General features: G+C 35.9%; 1 protein-coding gene across 1 annotated transcript in view; it reads right to left on the bottom strand.

Moving 5' to 3' along the window:
• LOC150075137 (carnitine O-palmitoyltransferase 1, liver isoform-like) overlaps positions 1 to 19616 on the bottom strand; it is a 317335-nt gene that overhangs the window by 141004 nt on the left and 156715 nt on the right. Inside the window, exon 9 of the mRNA XM_090388328.1 lies at positions 3044 to 3173. Within this exon, the coding sequence (XP_090244454.1) occupies positions 3044 to 3173 (130 nt within the window). The remainder of the gene's footprint in view (positions 1 to 3043; positions 3174 to 19616) is intronic.

Raw genomic sequence — 19616 nt, 5'->3', positions numbered from 1 at the left:
CTGAATTTTTATTTATCATTTTCCCAGAGTTACAGAATGATTGCACCCAGCAGATGCAGCCCCATCACCTTTGTTCTACTTTTGATAGTAATGCTAGCAGGGTAACTGACTGCTACTGACAATATAGAATTATTGTGTTTGTTTCTAGTTCACATTATTTATAAAACTATCACATGATCTAACAATTATTAACAGTTCCTAATGGTTGTAAAGCATATCTTTTTGAGAGATTCATCGGAAATATTTGTCATTATTTTTGAATAATAAACACTGAACACAAAAAGCAGTAATCACTCGGTATGTGGAATTACAGAATCTAATATGCAAATTTCATACACTTGACAACACACCAATGATATAATGAAGTGAATAATTTAATATATGCATTATTTAATATATGCAAATTAAGCATTTAATATATGCAAAATTTAAATTTTTTTAAACTATTTATACATATAATAAGCAGATATAAATATGCATGCACAGATTTTAAATTTCATACTTTTAATGGTTTTTAAAATGGAAAAGGGAAGAGGCTGTTATTTTCATCTTTATATTTTAAGCTTTTTTTTTCCTTTTTTCTCCCCAGCCTGTTTTTTTTTTTCAAACAGAATTAATATATTATTTTTTTAATATAAAAAGGTCTAGAAAACACGGCTTTTAAATATTTTACTTTTTTTTTTTATTAAAAACCGAAAAATACATACTGTAAATATTCCAATCCATTAAAAAAGGGGGATGCTTCCCAGAAATTAAAAAGAAAGTTTGAACCTGCATAATGTTAACATGTTTGTAAAATGGCAAGGGAGGGGGACAACTATAGGGTTAATTGATTTTGTTAACCAAGCGAATGAAAGTTATGATTTTGCAGTTTGTACTCCATCCATAATATTCACCAAGACAGTCTCAAAAGATAGGGACTAGAAGGGCTGTCATTCACAATTATTCCTGAAACATAGTACCAGTAACACTGGAAAAAGACCACCATCATCAGCAATCCACTATTTCCTTAACTAAAGTATGTTCATTATTCCTCCAGATGCCAGGAAGGAGAGATTTATGAAGTGCCCTAGCCCAAAAAGAAATGTAAGAATTTCCTATCAAAAAAAAAAAAAAAAAAAAACCCTCCTTTATAAAACCACAAGATATGGAAAAGTAAATTGTAACAAATGGCAAATTTAATCTGTCGTTTTTACATTATGCTTATACAGCAGTGTCAAAATTCCATATTTATGTTTAATTTAACTGCAAGCTCAGCACAGCAATCGTTCTTTTTTGTTTTAATGAATTTTATTTTTGTTTGTAACCTATGCAGTGAAGTGCATTAACAAGCAGGCCCGTTTCAATCCACAAAGAAAAAATAGAAGATAAATATTAACTTAATGATCATTCCTTAACCCTTTGAGGTCTGATTTTGCCCACCATGACAACATTAAATTTCAATATCTTCTTTTTCTTTGTGTACCATCTCCTAATGGAGGTCAGCTACCACCAAGGCAAATGTCTGTCTCTGGTAGCTCTGAACAGCTACTCAGTGTTCGGTCCTGTCAAATTCTTAATGTTATCAACCACGATGTATGTCTTCTTCCAGGCTTTCTTCTTCCTTCCATTCTCCCCTCAATATCATTAATACCTCAATTTCAGTATAATTCTAACATAAACTTCCAGTCCGATATTGTGTCCAGTCCAGGCAGCAGCATTTCCAAACAGAGAATTTGCTTTCCAGCTGTGCTGGTGCATTTTTACTGCATCTATTTGCATTTCATATCAACAACCTGAACAGCTAAATCCATATTTATTGATGTTTATAGTAGTAGTTTATTCAATTCAGTTTATATTCAATTATTATGTAAACACATATTTCTGTTTTTCCTTTTATTTATTTATTTTTTTATTCTTTTTCAAATTTCCTATTATGAAATTTGTTTTCCCGATGCACTGCCATTATTTATACTTCATATAAACAATCTGAAAAACTAAATCAACGTTTATATTCAACATTTAACAGCAAATGATCATGTTTTTTTTTTCTTCTTTCTTTATTATTTATTTTATTTTATTTTTTTCCCTGTTCTTCAAGTCCAATGTGAAAACCAAGTGCAACTATTGACATTTTGGCATTTCCAATTATAAAAATGTTTTCCCACTGTACAGCCATTCATTTATACTTAATATACAAAATCTGAAAAATTAAGTAGATGTTTACCAATGTTTATATTTGATTGTTAATGGCAGGCAGCATTGTGTGTGTGTGTGTGTGTGTGTGTGTGTGTGTGTGTGTGTGTGTGTGTGTGTGTGTGTGTGTGTGTGTGTGTGTGTGTGTGTGGTAGAAGTCACAAAGTAACTTATACTCTGTGCTGCTAGAATAATTTAGACATGCCTTAAAGATCTAGTAAAGGATTTTCTGGTGGCAAAACTGAGGAATCGTTAGACATTTCTGAAGAAATCGAGGGGGGGGGGGGAGGAAACAAAGATTATTTGCAATCATTCCATATGGCGTGACTGGGTTTAGGTTTCCCTAAATTAACTTAAGTTTTTCGGAGTTATTATCAACATGGGACTAGATTAAAAAACTGATATAAAAAAATATATATTGGTCTGAAGAATAGACAGACAGAACTAAATTAACATATATAGCCGGAAGAGATTTTTGCAGATAGTTTGGAAGTTGCACCAGAGAAAAAAACAAGGAATTCAAATTAGGGGCTCTAAAGTAAAAAAAAAAAAAAAAAAAAACAACTGTCAATTATCCAGATGAAAAGCTTTTTGAGAATATTTTCTTCCAAGAAGAAATATTGCATTAGAGCTTTTAAGCTGTTTTATTTTGCTTATGTAAAACCAAAAATAAATACTTTCTGAACATCACATTAACTAGTCATTTGTTTGATTGACAGAGGTGGGTGGCATGGGGAAGATAGCAAAATCAATGCTGGACTGCAAAGGGTTAATCAGTAATTGGTTGATTGATTTGCATCAACTTTTTTGGTTTTTGAGCCCTAAGTTTTTAGGTCTTGATTTTTAAGAAAGTTTTCATGTAACTTACCTTCATGCTTATCTGCATCTTCCAGAATCCAATTCAGCTGCTGCTCAAGTGATGATGGGCAAAGTAGTTGATTTGCTGAGTCAACTATGTCCAGCTTATAATATATACCTTTTCTCATAACAATTATGTGCTGCAACATATAAGACAAAATACAGTGAATCTCCTATATAAAATAATGTTTGTATCATTTATATCAAAGTTAGCTCCTTTTTTTTTTTTTTTTTTGTTAATTAAATTAATAAACATGCTGAACCAAAACATCTCAAACTTATTTCTGTGTGTTTTACATTATCATCTGCAAAACAGAAGTACTGAATAATGGTGGACTGCTTGTTATAAGGAAATGTGATACACGTGAATTCAGTTCCAAGTTGGAAAGAAAGATATAGTTGCTGATGCAAAGCCAGTTTACATAATGATTTCATACTATCAGAAGGTGCCTTCAGTCCCAAAAATTTCTGAACACACGTCATATATTAGTTTATTTTGAAAGGTGGAATAACAAGTCTAATAAGTAAATTAACAACTACTTCTATTAGAAAATAATTCTGTACACTGCCAGAGGCTGAATTCTTAAAGGACCAGAGTGTCTGAAAGGCTAGCAAACAAAGTATATCCACATGATCAGAGCTATCGTACACACTCATTTAGTAAAGCAACGGAGGCCCAAGCTACCTATGATATACATCCTTCCCACTAATTTGAAAGACAGAGAATATACTGTGGAAGAAATAATAAATAAAAATCATTCTCAATAATATCCAGGTTTCTTTATAATTTAAAATCTTTCTGTTAATTTTCAATTTTATTATTTTCAGATATGGTAGAAAATCAATTATCTGATCTTACTGGTGACTAACCATATTGAACAGTTAACTTGCTCAGATAACACTGACAAGAAGCCAATTTTAAAATTTGTATAAATAACCAGAATTGTTAATGTCCTTACGTTAAACTTTGTTTTGCTCTGGTACTGTGGCACTTCAATTTTTCCAATTTGATTTGGTTTGGTTCGCTCAATTGCATGTGTGAATAGCTTATGACAGTAAAAACCTTATTTAACACTTAAAATCCGGGATGAAATCATCCCGGAAAGGTGATACCTATTTTTAAAATGCTGCTGTATGAGTGCACAAATTACACTGATTATTTATTCAAATTATATTTATTAGAGAATTTCATACAATTTAATCTCATTTATTTAAATTATATTTATTAGAGAATTTCATACAATTTAATCTCCTGCACTACAGTTTTGTTTTGGGCACGTGGTTGAGTAAGTGACTATCAACAGTGAAGATTGGAGCCAGATGTGAAGTATGGAGGTTAGTAACCATCATTCAAAGGTGTTAATCAAGCTGAATGAAGAGGAATGCAACACATTTAAACCCACAACTATTAATGGTTGCCACCAAACACTGATGGCAGTAGGATGTGTCGCTGAAAGAAAGTCCATTTACTTCTGTTTCAAATGAGAATATTCAAGTAGTACAAAATGCTTCATAACAAAGTCCTAAGATATTCTTTAGAGCACACAAGCATGGACCAAATTTTTGCAAAGAATATTTTGAACTCGTAACTAGAGTATAAACCATGGAAACTACAGTGAATTCAGAAATATACCTTGCTATGAGTCACAGTTTCATTTTTTGTATTGCTCAGATGCACAGGAAATGAGCGATGTGCAGGACGGTGCTCCATTATACTTCGGTATTCCTTTGAAAAACTGGCTCCAATCTTTCCTCTATTGTAGCCCCTGTGCTGGCCACAAGGATTTCTGATTGATTCTATGGATTTTGATTTTGAGATAAGGCCAAACAATAAGTTCACCAGAGAAAGTGAGAACTGTTGATGAACTAGTGGAAATTATCAAGGAAATCATTGAGTGTTTCTATAACCTTCCTTTTACTGTGGAAAATGTAGTGATCAGATTGAGAGAGAGAGGGTATTAATAGTGCTGGAGTCCATTTTGAATATATGTACAATAAATTATCTGAAAAACATTTTAAATAAATATTTTATATTATGTATTCAGCAGTACTTTCTTAAAAATAGGTAATGACTGTTATATAACACTGTATATTATTAAAGATTTTTAAAAAAGTGCCAGATGAACACATATCAATTCTTGTTCAAAATAAAATACACTATTTTAAGACAACTTTAGTTTAAGCTATAAACTAACCTCCTATGCCATAAATGAATTACACAAACGTAACATAATTATAACAAATGTAAAACACAACATATCGTAGGGCAGAGGTTTGCAGCCTGTGGGCCATATATAGCCCATATTGTAGTTTCATCCAGTCCATCCCTTAAAAAAATAAATAAAATCAACAATTTATTCTTCTTCTTGCACCTCACAACAAATTACCATCTTTCAATCTAGTATTACATTCAGATGCAGTGTTTGACAATTTGTTCGCTGACATCACACCAAACTTCCCTCCTGCTATAGTGTTACTTGTAATCATCTCTGGGGCTTTCCCCCAACTATGCATCAGGCAATGTGATAAATAGAAAATTCTGTAAAGGCCAGATTTATGTAGGTTAGTGAGTGTTCATGTAGTATTAATAAAGTTTAAAGTGTGTTAGTTGTCTGACGGCACCAGGGGTTTCCCCCATCTCTGCGTTGTATTCTTTGTAAGTGACAAAGAACTCTATGGAGGCCAGAGATTTAAAAAGTCTGTTGGGTAGCTTTATGTTGTATTGTTTCTCTGACCATTTACCCACCGTTGCCCACACTTTGCCACAAGGAGGCAGGTCAGGCACCGAGTAGATTATTTAAGTACTCTGGCAGCCTCCACCACCTAATTTCAAAGGATTTCAGTGGCAAGGCCTTAAAAAAAAAAAAAAAAAGGAGGGGGGGTTGAACACTAAAATTTGGTCAAAAGAGATTTACAAGAAAGTAGTAGAATTCAGACACTGATCATAATTGAGCAGCATTGTTAGGGGGTGTACTCAGTCGATTTAGTGAGAGAGGGGAAGGAGACTGAAGGCAGGTAACCCTTGGCTCAGTGCCATGAAGGGTTTGTAAAGGTAGGGTACCTGCGTGTACATAGGAACCTTACAATAAAGGTCATATTTATTTAAAAAAAAAAAAGGGAACGACAGAGTAGGTAGGCATCCCTAAAGAGATCAGTGGAGACGATCCCCACCAGGCAAAGTATGGGGGAAGCAGTTATTATTAACTTTGTATTCTTCCGACCAATTACATTTGCTCTTCCACTCATCCCCATTCACTTGCATGTACACCAATGCTAGCGGTATAGTTAATAAATAACCCCTGGCTCAGTGCCATGAAGGGTTTGTAAAGGTAGGGTACCTGCGTGTACCTAGGAACCTTACAATAAAGGTCATATTTATTTAAAAAAAAAAAAAAAAAAGGGAACAACAGAGTAGGTAGGCATCCCTAAAGAGATCAGTGGAGACGATCCCCACCAGGCAAAGTATGGGGGAAGCAGTTATTATTAACTTTGTATTCTTCCGACCAATTACATTTGCTCTTCCACTCATCCCCATTCACTTGCATGTACACCAATGCTAGCGGTATAGTTAATAAATTTGATGAGCTTGAAGTGCTAGTCAAGACATCAAAGGTAGATATTGTTGGGATATCAGAGACGTGGGGTCACACAGATATAAGCAGTGCAGAAATTGAATTTGGGGAGTACAGTGTGTACAAGGATAGACAGGACAGGGAGAGAGGAGGGGGTTATCCTGTTAGTTAAGAAACACAATCTAAGGAAGTGCATCCAATTGATGCTGGTGGAAAATGCAGTGCTGCGTCTGCAGTGGTGCGTCTGTTTGGTGTGAAATAAGCACTAAAAAAGGAAAAATGAGAGTAGGTGCGTGTTATAGGCCTAATGAATCTGATGAGTATAATGAGCAATTGTACTGGCCAGATAATTTAATAATTATCTGCCCAGTACAATTAAATTTAATAATTTAATGGCCAGAAATAGAGTAGGCCATTAAATCAGAATGTCTTATAATGGGGGATTTTAACTTTCTAGGTAATGACTGGAACTTGTGGGTTGTCACTCACACATTAGCAAGACTTTTGTGGATTTATTGGATGACTGTTTTCTACAGCAACATGTTCGAGACGCAACCAGAGGGAGTAATACTCTTGATCTGATTATCAGCAGTGATTACTCATGCATTAAGAAACTGCAGATAAAGGAACCACTGGGTGACAGTGATCACGATGTACTGATGTGGGAATTACTTAAAGACACCCCAGAAGCTCACATCTGGTGAATATCGGCTTGGCCTGAGCTGGATATCATCATTCTTCTCTTCTTTGGTTAAAACCTTCAATCTCTCTCTCTCTCTCTCTCTCTCTCTCTCTCTCTCTCTCTCTCTCTCTCTCTCTCTCTCTCTCTCTCTCTCTCTCTCTCTCTCTCTCTCTCCTCTCGGTAACTCAGAAATTTTTTTTGGCTGGTGCACATAAGCCTCAGGCTTCCTTGCATCATATGGCTAATAATAATAATGTAAATACCATCAAGGCTAAAGGGAAGGGCTTTTCCTTTTGTGAAGGTGACTATAGCGGTCTCAGACAGTTTTTAAATTCTGTACAGTGGGATCAACTGATGATGTTACTAATGTTGAATTCTAAATTGGAAGCCTTCAGGGACTTAATTTTGGAGGCTACTAGGCTTTTCATTCTAACTAAGAAATACTCTTCAGGGTTTAGGCCCAAATGACTGTCAGATGAAGTAATGAGGCTTGTGGCAGAGAAAATGAATGTATGGGATGCACATAAAGTATCAGGTGAAAAAGAAGACTATAGCAGGTATAAACAAGTCTGTAATCGAGTCACAAAGGAAGTTAGGGAGGTGAAGGCAGATTACGAGAAAACTTCGGCAAAGGATGCAAAAAAAACCCAGCAAAGATTTCTTCTCTTATGTAAACTATAGAAGGAAAGGAATGAATCAGATTGGACCACTTAACATAGATGGATTGACTATTGATCATCATGCTCAGGTAGCTGATAAACTGAATGAGTATTTTGCATCTACATTCACACATGAGGAGTCATTCAATGAGGGGAGTGCCAGAAGTTTCTCAAATGCTAACAGGGAGCTAAGTGATTTTGTAATAACTGAGCAAAGTGTTGGAGAAGTTGTTGAAGTTTAACATAAGGAAGGCACCTGGGGTGGATGGGATCTATCCAGTTATATTAAAGGAGGCAGCAAAGGAAGTAAGCAAACCTTAGCCATAATTATGAGAGCTTCCTTGGACTCAAGGGAGGCCCCCCATGGACTGGAGATGTACAAATGTATCACCAATTCACAAAGGGGGTTCAAAAAGATGACAAAAGTAACTACAGACCTGATAGTTTAACTTGTGTTCAGGGGGGGAAATAATGGAGTCACTGGTTAAAGAAGAATTGCAAGATCATCTAGACAAGACTGCAGTAATAGTTAAGACACAGCAAGGGTTTGTTAAAGGGAGGTCTCGTCTGACCAATTTAAGTGGAAACTATGATGTGGTCACAAAAGAACTTGGGAATGTTAAAAATAATTTTGATATCATATACAGTCAGTCCTCGTATAACATGTGTTTACATGACACGAATTCGATCATACGCGAATTATAAATAGGGGAACAATATCGTGTATAACATGAACCGAATTCGCTAATGATGATTCGCCTGTGTTTACAAGAAATGCCAGAAGAACGCGGAATCACCCTGACTGAACGCAACACAATAGGAATAAAGAGAAGATTCTGAAAATGTATTTGTTTTTTATATCAGTGAAGAGGAAACACATTTCACCATAATAACGTAAAAACCGACAATTCCAGCTATCGGTATTATCACAAATGCAATTAGATTGAGTTTACTACCCGTTTATAACAGATTCCACTAGCAGAAACGCAACTGGAATTGTTTTACGGTAGTAACCCCGAGAAATGTGCTTTAGTAAAATGTGAGCTAGTGAGGTGTCAAGTCTCTGCCTTTATGGTGTTGTTTATTCAGCTGATACAATCACACAGCTTTGTTTATGTGTATCAAAGCGTGCCTCATTTTGTAATTGTGCTTTATTCCCTAAAAATGAGTAAAATACTTAAAAGGTGTGAAAAGGAAGTGTCTTGGTGAATACACTACAGATTCAGAGAGAAAAAGAAAAGCAATATCAATAGACACAGGCGGACTGGGTCAAAAATTCTTAACCAAGAAAATTAATAGTGGCCTCATACTGTGGTTTATGGCCAAAATCACACCGGCAAGGCTTATGGCCAGTCTGCCTCTGTCGATAGAGAAAAAATATGAAATTGTGGAATGCTTTGAGCAAAATGAAAGACCACGTGATATTGCACATGCTACAGACCTAAATGAGGCAACGCCAAGAATTACAAAGAATGCAGAGAAAATAAAAACAACTTTCATAGCAAGAACAACTCAAAGTGCAATTAAAATCCATTAGATTAAGACACAAAGAATTGTTGGAAGAGATGGAACGGCTGTCATCTGTTTGGATAGAAAATCAAACAAAAAACAAGTCTGCTTACGATAGAAGCAAAAGCATTAGCAATATTTTATTACGTAATAGTCGTAATAAAATACTTACATATTTTATCGCGATTATTTATTGTGTTTGGTAATGTTTTGGTTACAAATGTATGTTCAATCTTGGTGGTCAGCACCTAACCCTATTTTTCCCATAGGGCCTGTTGTTTATATTGCATAATTTTGCATTGAACGAGAGTTTCTAGGAACACAACTAACATGCTATACAAGGACTGACTGTACTTGGATTTCAGGAAAGCTTTCAATACTGTTGCACATGGAAGACTTCTGTACAAATTGGAGAGGTATGGCATTAAGTTTAAGTTGCTACAATGAATAAAGGGGATGGTTGAGTGGGAGACGACAGAGAGTGGTAATCAATGAACACTGCTCTTCGTGGACAAATGTTGTTGGTGGAGTTCCCTAGGGTTCGGTGTTGGGGCCATTGTTGTTTTGTATATTTATCAATGGTATTGATGAAGTTATATCAGGTTCAATGTTCAAGTTTGCACATGAAAAAAGGTTGGCAGGGTTGTTAACAACAGTAAAGACAATATGCTACTCCAACTGGATCTAGATAAGTTGGGAAAATGGGCTGGGAAGTAGCAACTGAAGTTTAACATTGACAAATGCAAAGTACTGCATATGGGTAGCAATAACTGAAGAGAAAAGTACCAACTCTGTGGTACTACAACTCAGGGAAGTGGAAAGTGAAAGAGACTTGGATGTAATTGTGCAGTCAAATATGAAGTTCGCTGAGCAGTGCAGATGGGCTGCCAGGGAGGTCATGTAGTCTTGTCAATGATATATAGGAATTTTGCTAGCAGGGACAGGGAGATGATTATCCTGTTATACAAGGCAATGGTCAGGCCACACCTAGAGTACTGTGTACAGGTCTGGAGGCTTCATTTTAAGAAGGATGTGGAGTTGCTAGGACAAGTACAAAGAAGGGGAACAAGACTGGTGAGGGGAACAAGGGGGTGCTCTTACCAAGAAAGGCTTAAGCTCTAAAATTTGCAGTGCCTGGAAAGTAGGCACCTGCGATATATCTGATTGAGATGTATAAGGTCTTGAATGGGTTGAGCAAGCTGAATGCTGATGGGATTCTTCCTCTTGCTCAGACTAAGAATCTGAGAGGCCACAGTTTCAAAATGAGGAAAGATAGTTGTAGAATAGATGGGTGAAAATTGGCCCTTAACCAACAGGTAGTTGATTAGTGGAATAGACTTCCATCTTTTGTTGTGTAAGATAATAGCCTAAATAAATTTAAGGCTGAGCTGGACAGGCATTTGGAACAAATGGCAAGGTGAAATGGGATTTTTTTTTTTTGGCTGATGCTGCATAAGCTTGCTTTCTTGCATCATATGCCTCTACTAATGTTAATGCTAAATTCTGTGAGTATACCTTTTTAAAACTATAATATAAACCTCTTTTGGCTACTTCCAGGTAAAGTGGGAGAGCTCTGGCCAATAACTGTAATGCAGGTGTGCTTACACGCTCTGCTAATAGTGAGTAGTATTGTCCTTCGTATCGATTCTAATTTATTCCTGTTTCTTACTATAGCCGAGCGGGTGAGCCACGCAATGACTCCATAGGTGATAACAGGTAGGAACATTCATGGTATATAATTGCCAGGATCTTTTGTTTGAGCCCCCAGTCTGCTCGGTTGATCCTGAGTATAAAAAGTTAATTTCGAATCAAAGACCACTGCAAGATATTTTAGCTCTCTTACCATTCTTATAGTGGTTGTGTTAATTTTGATTTGTGGACATCTTATGTCCAAATTGCCTTTTAGAAGTATATGTTTGGTTTTTTCAGTAGATATTTTGAGCATGTGCATTTGTGCCCACTCCTGCAGCTGCAAGAGGGCATCATTTGATCTTTGCTCTACAACCACTTTCATGCTACCTTTTACAAGGAAAATCATGTCATCTGCAAAGGGCAGGCTTTCCGTGGGACCAAGATTCAAGGCCAGAAATTCATCCAGAACAATGTTCCAGAAGAAAAGGCCAAGGACTGAACCCTGTGGCAGCCTTTATTCACAGGGCGTGTCAATTCCTGCAATCTTGTGCATACCGAGACACTCCTGTCTGTAAGGTAGCTGTGTATTACCTTATAGAGGTTTTGTGGGGCCCTTGCCTGACAGAGTCTCCTAAGGTCACTAGGCCACCAGAGTGTCAAATGCCCCAGCAAAGTCAATAGAGACTGCTAGCATATATTTCTCCTCTGAGTTTTTAACTGTTGTCAGTAAGTGGCACATGGCATCCTCCATAGAGTTGCCCTGCTTAAAACCATACTGATTGCTGCAGTGTTTTCTTCACATAAGAATCCATACTGGTAATTGTTGATTAAATGGAAGATTTCTAGATAGTTTAAGAGATGGCAGTTTATTTATTTCTCCATTACTTTAGAAAGAGTAGAAGTAATTGCAATGGGACAATAACTGGATGAGAGGGATTTATCGTCCTTTTTAGGAACTGGCTCGATATGAGAAAATTTCCGAGAAAAAGGAAAAACACCTTTGGAAAAAGAAAGTAAAAAAAAGGTGACAAAGAACAGGAGTAAGTTCAGGAAGCACAGACAGGTTTTGAAAACAAGTGGAGAAATACCATCAGGACCTGGAGCTTTCTTCGCATCAAGATTCGTCAAAATCCTTCTGGCATCCTTTTGACGGAAGACCACAGGAGGCATTGAATAGAGTGTGTTAGGAATGGTGGGAGGTGTTTTACACAGATCATTAATACATGAGTTGGAAGAAAAATAGGATACTAGCAGGTCAGCTTTATCCTTGGCTGAAGTGACAACAGAACCATCTTGTTTTGACAAAGGTGGGAGCATAGATGGGCAAAAGTTGTGGCCAATAGCATTTGCAAGAGACCAGAATGCTTGGCTACCATTATGGTAAGAAGCAAGTTTTCTACTCTTAGCCTGTTCAAAATCTATTTTGGACTGATTTTTGGACTGATTTATAACTGCTTTACAATTGTTGCGAGCTTTGGGGTAGCCAGAAAATGAAACTGCGATATGCAACATTCTTCTCTTGAACAGCCTTAGCACTTTTATTGGAAACCAAGGTTTAGATAAAGGAGGAGATTTTAAGGTGGAATGTGGAATAAACAATTCCATTCCAACAAGAATAATTTCACTCACATGATCTGAGCAAACGTTGACATCAAAAGTTTTGAAACAGTAATCCGACCATGGAAAAGAAATCTCGCAGGTCATCCCATTTTGCATTCTTATAATGCCAAACAACATGAGGATGCAAACAGCTATGAGATAAAGACTCCATTGCAGAAGAGACACACACCAAGTTGTGATCGGAGGCACCTAAATGATCACTCACTTCAACAGTGTACTTAATGGTTGTTTGTGAGAAAAAGATCAAGGGTGTTGGCTGTATGGTTAGGACTGTCCAGTATTCTGGTAAATAAATGAAAAATCTGCGCGAGGTCATTAGTAATTGCTAAAACCTCAACATCTCAACCAGGTGGGTCTGTGTGACTAGAAAACGGAAGCCAGCTGGAGTTGTGAACATTAAAATCACTATTAGGAAAGTTGGACTGGAGAAAGTCAAGTTGCAAAGAGTTCCAAGTGATTAGTGGAGTTGGGAGAACAATAGAGACAACAGATGAATTTGACAGAATGAGGTTGAGAGATTTTAAGCCAAAGAAGATCAAAAAGAGGAGATTCCAAATTGCCAAGTCTCTGACAGGGAATATCGGAATGGACATAGGCACAAGTATCACCTTTGAGGCGAAAGGAATCATACAGCGAATAATGTGGGGAACTGAGATGAGCAGTGGTTGAATTAACTATAAACTGAGATTCTGTCAGAAAAAGTATGTGGGGTTTGGCAGACTAAGTGGAAATGGACATCACTGAGATTAGAACTGAGACCATGTATATTTGTGAAATGAACTAGGAAGTGTTTGGGAGGTTTAGATCTTTTTGCAGATAAGTTTGTTCAATAGCAAGAAAAAGTGTGGGGGGAATACTGTATGAAGTAATGAAATTTTTGGATATGGCATACATATGGTAAGAATATACCCAGATCTTTGACAAAGTGGCCTCGACAATGCCCCCCCCCCATACACACTACTTGGACTCCCTCCAGTCACTATCTGATAGTGTAGAAGCAGCAAGATTATACACTAGCTAATCTGGAAACCTCCTAGAGAGTTACCAATAGGTTTGGTCCGGTGTACTAACTAGGGGCCGGCCTGCAAACACCGTTTTAGAGCCGTACCCTCAAAATATCTGGAAGTTTGGATCTCACCATGGTGTTCATCATATCCTCAAAAGACATCAATCATACTGCCTGATGGAAGAGATGGGGAAGGTTTGACCGGAATTAGCTCTTATGACTAAACATTCGTTCCACCGCTTCAAGCCTTCAATAAGCAAAGTGGAGGTATTTCACCGGTTGATGAGAGTCATCTACCACCTAGAATTGCCTGGTAACACAGAGGTGTTGCATTGCTCGATGTGGGTGCCACACCTACCCCTGATTACATTGGTTCACACCTGGGTGGTCACCTACAGTGTGCTTGCACATGGGTTACTAACAGCACCACCATAGTGAAGGTGCAAGCAGAGGGTTTGGCTGTCACAGAGTGTCCGGACTTTGCCAAAATTAGGCCAATTTGACTTGAGTGTCACCCAAATATCAGTTCCATCAGAGTTTTAGACTCCCAGGTAGCAAGCACAGCTTTTCTAGCATATCTGAGAGAATATCTGCAACAGCCTAAAGGACCAAAATGTAGAAGGTGTGTTTTTTTTTTTTTTTCTGATGCTGCTTTCTTTCTGAAGCTTGCTTTCTTGCATCATATGTCTCTACTAATGCTAACACCAAAAAGTACTGGAAGCTTATCCACAAAAAATTTGATATGTGAAAATGATGCTGGCAATTGATGAAACTGCTGAATACATAAGAACATCCATTTTTAAATGGGTGTTCTTGTATTGGTCTCATTTTAATGAAATTTGGGAAGGTATGACAAATTCAATTTTGTGAAAATCCATTTTATTAAAATAAAATTTTAATAAAATTTTTATTAAAATCCATCCACTAAGAGTTGAGTTGTTACATGCAGATGGACAGAAAGATGTGGTGAAAACAATATGCACTTTATATGCATATACACTAATACATCTAAAAACAATATAAGCAGGAAATCATTTTAAACAGGAGCACCATGGACATTAAGAAATTAATGGAACTTTGTAGCAGTGACCATGGGAGCAAAAGAAAGCTTTAAAAGTAGAAGATTACTATAACTAGGATTTAGTGTATGTGATGTTACAATAATTTTATGTATCCAATTGCAATTTCTTTGTTATCACCTCATAACAGTTAACCATATTGATCAGACAAGATCTCCCTTGTTCTCATGCTAGACTAAATGCACTGGTTCTTGTGATCGTGGAAGTTAATCCACACTGCATCTTGTTAAGATGATCCTGCATTACTTCTCTAAGCATCAAGTCCATTATTTTTCCTATCAAAGAAGTCAAACTTACAGATCTGTAATTACTTATTTTGCCTTTGATACCCTCCCCTTTGCAAATGCAAGAGACATTTGTAGTCTTAAGAATATCCAATGAATTTAATTACTAAGCTGCTTCTCATATGAAATGAAACATTACTGATCTATGACTGCATGAAACAAATCTATTCATTTTTCAAAACTAAATAAATTTTTATAGGGTCGTTTTGGCCTTTGAATACATTACATGCCTAATAATGATTGTGACAACGGTTTGCTTTCAGTAGCAGATTAATAATTTTCAGAATATATATATAAGTAAGTAAAATTAAATGCAACAAGGCATCATATCTTTAAGAGTATAATAATCTATATAATATTGGTGTAAAAGACAACTCAAACAAAAAACTACATCAGTAGTGTGAAGGATATATATATATATATATATATATATCTAATAATTAAAATAAATCTGATATTAAAATAAAATAAAAACATCAACCAGTAGTACGGCAAAAAGGTAGAGCGAAACACAATGTAAAATAATATAAAATAAACAAACAGGGAAGGGAAAGTAAGGGTAATAAGACAAAAAAGTAGTCGATAATCCCCTGTATAATTTAGTCATTAAACCCAATTAATAAAAACGATGTAATTTTAAAATAATGCCAATTATAAATAATTTAACGGTTCCTCCCCAGAAGGTACCAGTTCCAAAAGACGTGAAATATCACCAAAAAGGGGGTTAAAGAAACTACAAAAAATTAAAATATCCAAATGATAGACTGACCATCATGCCCCATATGACTGACCATCATGCCCCATATCGAGAGAGGACCACGAGGCCAATAATGGTCATGGAATCGCTGCATTTCAAATGATAGCTTTATTTCTAATGATAGCTTTATATTTATTTATTTATTTATTTTTATTACCTTTGCTTAACTTTTATATTACATACATATATATATATATATATATATATAAATAAATAAATAAATAAATAAATAAATTTTCTGTTTTTATACTCCGGCACGACAACCATGTCAGTAGAGTTTACAATAAATCGTCAATACAAATATTTATCGTATTTAGTAGTCACGGGCTTGAACCCCGGTCCACTCAAGGAACGCGTGCTATGCACTCTCGCTCCTGACCACTGGGCTACGTCAGGCCTATATATATAAAACCATACAAATAAATTAGAATAAGAATTAAAAAATAATAATAAATAAATAAATAAAATGCCAGCAGTATGGCAAGACAAGAGCGAAAATAGCCGAAATTAAACGTATATTAAACCAAGCAGGGAGGGAAGAGAGGGGTAACAAGAGTAAAAATATTAGCAGAAACTCTCTAAAATAATTTAGAAAATCTAAATGTACAAATAACAATTTTAAAATAACAATTTTAAAAGCCAATTAAATAGAAATTTAACGGTGCCCCTCTGACGGGTACCCGGCCCAAATTTATGTGAAATATCACCAACGGAGATGTAAACCACTACTATAAAACAAAACAAACCAAAAATAGACCACAAGGCCAGTCATGGTCAGGGAATTGCTGCATTTCGAATGCTAGACAAATCGCTGCAAAGGAGAATCGATCGAAAGATCAGTCCGCCACCTGATCCCCAGATCGAACCGCCAATGCAGGGGAATTGAACAGCGGTGTTCCTGATGCAGCGAAAATTAAAATTAGAACAGATACGAGCACTCCAGTGCAAAGCCACACTACTGACAAAAGTAATCTTAACCAGCTTATATAGATGAATAATGAACTATGGATGGCAGCACAGGCACAGCGTTAGCAATACACCCACTACTATCATGTGATATAATTATACATATATTTGAATAACGTTTAAAATAGTTGGAAACAATCTTTCATAATAAAAATAATAAAAATTATGTGAAATTTCGTGAAAATATTATTATGAAAGATTCCGTTTCCAACTATTTTAAACGTTATTCAAAAAAAATAAATAAATAAAAATAAAAATAAATATATATATATATATATATATATATATATATATATATATATATATATTAGTTTGATTGCTTAGATTACTTAAATTTTGGTGTCTATTTTCTAAAGGGATAGCAAACCAACTCATGTAAATAACAAAAAATAACGCTTGTAAATAAAATACAACCAAATCACGTTATTTTCAAATTAATTTTCACCACGGAGTTAAAACGGAAACACCCCACCCCCTGTACGCAGCCCCCCATCCCAGCTGACGTAGGAATCAACCCACTCATCGGATGACTTGCAAAAATATCACCCTACAACAATATCAAGCAACAATAGACGCGACCGCGCACTCAAAACCAAACCAGTGATAAAACAAACAATGAACAGGGCTAACCCCTCATTTACTGAAAGACCACCACCGGACAGATAAGTATAGCTCCACTCGATTATTCCGATAATTACCCGTTGGGCTTTGTTTCTCCTCTACCAGTTTGCCGAAACCGAAGTTAAGCATAAAAAATTTTCAAAAATTAAAATTAAACTGAAAGACAAATTGACATAAAACTATCCTTATTCAATGAATTAAATAATCTAAAAGAGCAAAATAATCTCACTAATAAGGCAAAACTGATAAGGAGTTAACAGAAACAGGTAATTATGAGACATTCCTTTAAAACTGGCTATCGATCCGCTCAAAGCCCCAGATGAAGTAGCGGATAGATGACCAGGTAAGGGAAGGTTAGTTAGCATTGATTAATATTATTAATTAAAGGTAAATAATTATAATTATAACTAACTTCATTAGTTATTATATAATTTGAACACCACCACAGACCCCTAGGAATAGGTTAGACTAAAAATGCTAACTAAATCTCCTGTTCAGGATACACCTTAATACCCTATAGAAAATAGACACCAAAATTTAAGTAATCTAAGCAATCAAACTAAAATATATCAAGCACGTATAATAGTCCAATTGCCCATGGCAATGACATTAACGTTGCAAGGGACAAATTAAAAACAATCAATTAGACACTAACTAAAATAATAAAAACACAAAATATATATACAGGCAGGCCTCGCTTAACGTGAGTTCGATTAACACGGTTTTCAGTTACCGCGATTGGAAAAAATGATACCACTTTTTACTTTACGCGATTCAAATTTCCAGTTAACGTGATCTTTTATTTCTGATAGTTGAAAAAGATTCAAATCACGCACTAAATGTCTGACTGCCAATAAACAAGCGTTTGTCCGCTTCCCACCTCAGTGTGTTCCATCAACTAAGTAGACGTGTTACTTGTTTGTCTCCACCTAATAAAGTCACGTGCAGACGTATTTAAAAATTCTAATTTTCTACCCCTGTTAATTATGGATAAAAGAAAGAGTGAAAAACAACGTGATTGTAATAAAAAAAAATGAAAAGTTATTACTTTAGCTGATAAACTTGAAGTTATTAAAAAACATGAACGTGGTGCAAACCATGCGAAAATCGTAAGAGATCTAGGATACAGTGAGTCTATCGTACGAACTAACTTGAGCCGTAAGAACGAATATAAAGAGAAAGGTAAAGTTTCATCATCTTCTTTTGTCTTACAAAATACCAGAAACAGAACTCTAATAATGATTGAAATGGAAAGTCTTTTATCAATTTGGATAGAAGATTGCAATCAAAAAAGAATTCCATTATCTAAGGACAATATTCAGAGCAAAGCTATTAACCTTTTTACTAAGCTCAAAGAAACAAAATATCAAGGGGAGACTGAAATGTTTGTTGCTAGTTCAGGGTGGTTTGGACGTTTCAAAAATCGAGCACGACTGCATAATGTTAAAGTAACGGGAAGCTGCTAGTGCTGATGAAGATGCTGCAGCCAAATTTCCTGCAGAATTGCAAAAAATCATTCAGGATGCTGAATACGATGATCGGCAAATATTTAATGTAGACGAAACGGGCGTATTTTGGAAACGGATGCCAACTAAAACTTATTTGGCTGCAAAAGAAGCATCACAACCTAGGTATAAAGTCTCAAAAGATCGACTAACACTTTTATTAGGAGGTAACGCTGAAGGTGATTTTAAATTGAAACCCATGCTTGTGTACCGTGCACAAAATCCTAGGGCTTTAAAAGGATACAGCCATCGCACTCTTCCAGTCATTTTTCGTTCAAATAAAAAAGCATGGATGACCAAAGCCCTATTTGAAGACTGGTTTACGTCTTATTTCTGTCCAACAGTTGAAGCCTATTGCAAGAAAAATAATCTTACTTTTAAAGCTCTGTTGCTTTTAGATAATGCACCTGGACATCCTTCTGCACTTGGTGACTTAAATGAAAATGTGAAAATTGTTTTTTTACCAGCGAATACGACTTCGTTATTGCAACCCATGGACCAGGGGACGATTGCAACTTTCAAGGCTTACTATCTCCGCAGAACCTTTGCACAGGCACTTGAAGCTATAACAGGAGATAATGCAATTTCTGTACCAGAATTTTGGAAAAAATATAACATACGATTGGCCATTGAAAACATTCATGCAGCATGGGAAGAAGTGACAGCCAGCAATATGAGAGCAGTTTGGAAG

The sequence above is a fragment of the Mastigoproctus giganteus genome, chromosome 14, assembly GCF_048544385.1.
Source record: "Mastigoproctus giganteus isolate SK-2022 chromosome 14, ASM4854438v1, whole genome shotgun sequence".
Classification (NCBI taxonomy): domain Eukaryota; kingdom Metazoa; phylum Arthropoda; class Arachnida; order Uropygi; family Thelyphonidae; genus Mastigoproctus; species Mastigoproctus giganteus.
Note: the sequence above shows the minus strand (reverse complement) of the source record. Positions and strands in the feature narration are given on the sequence as shown.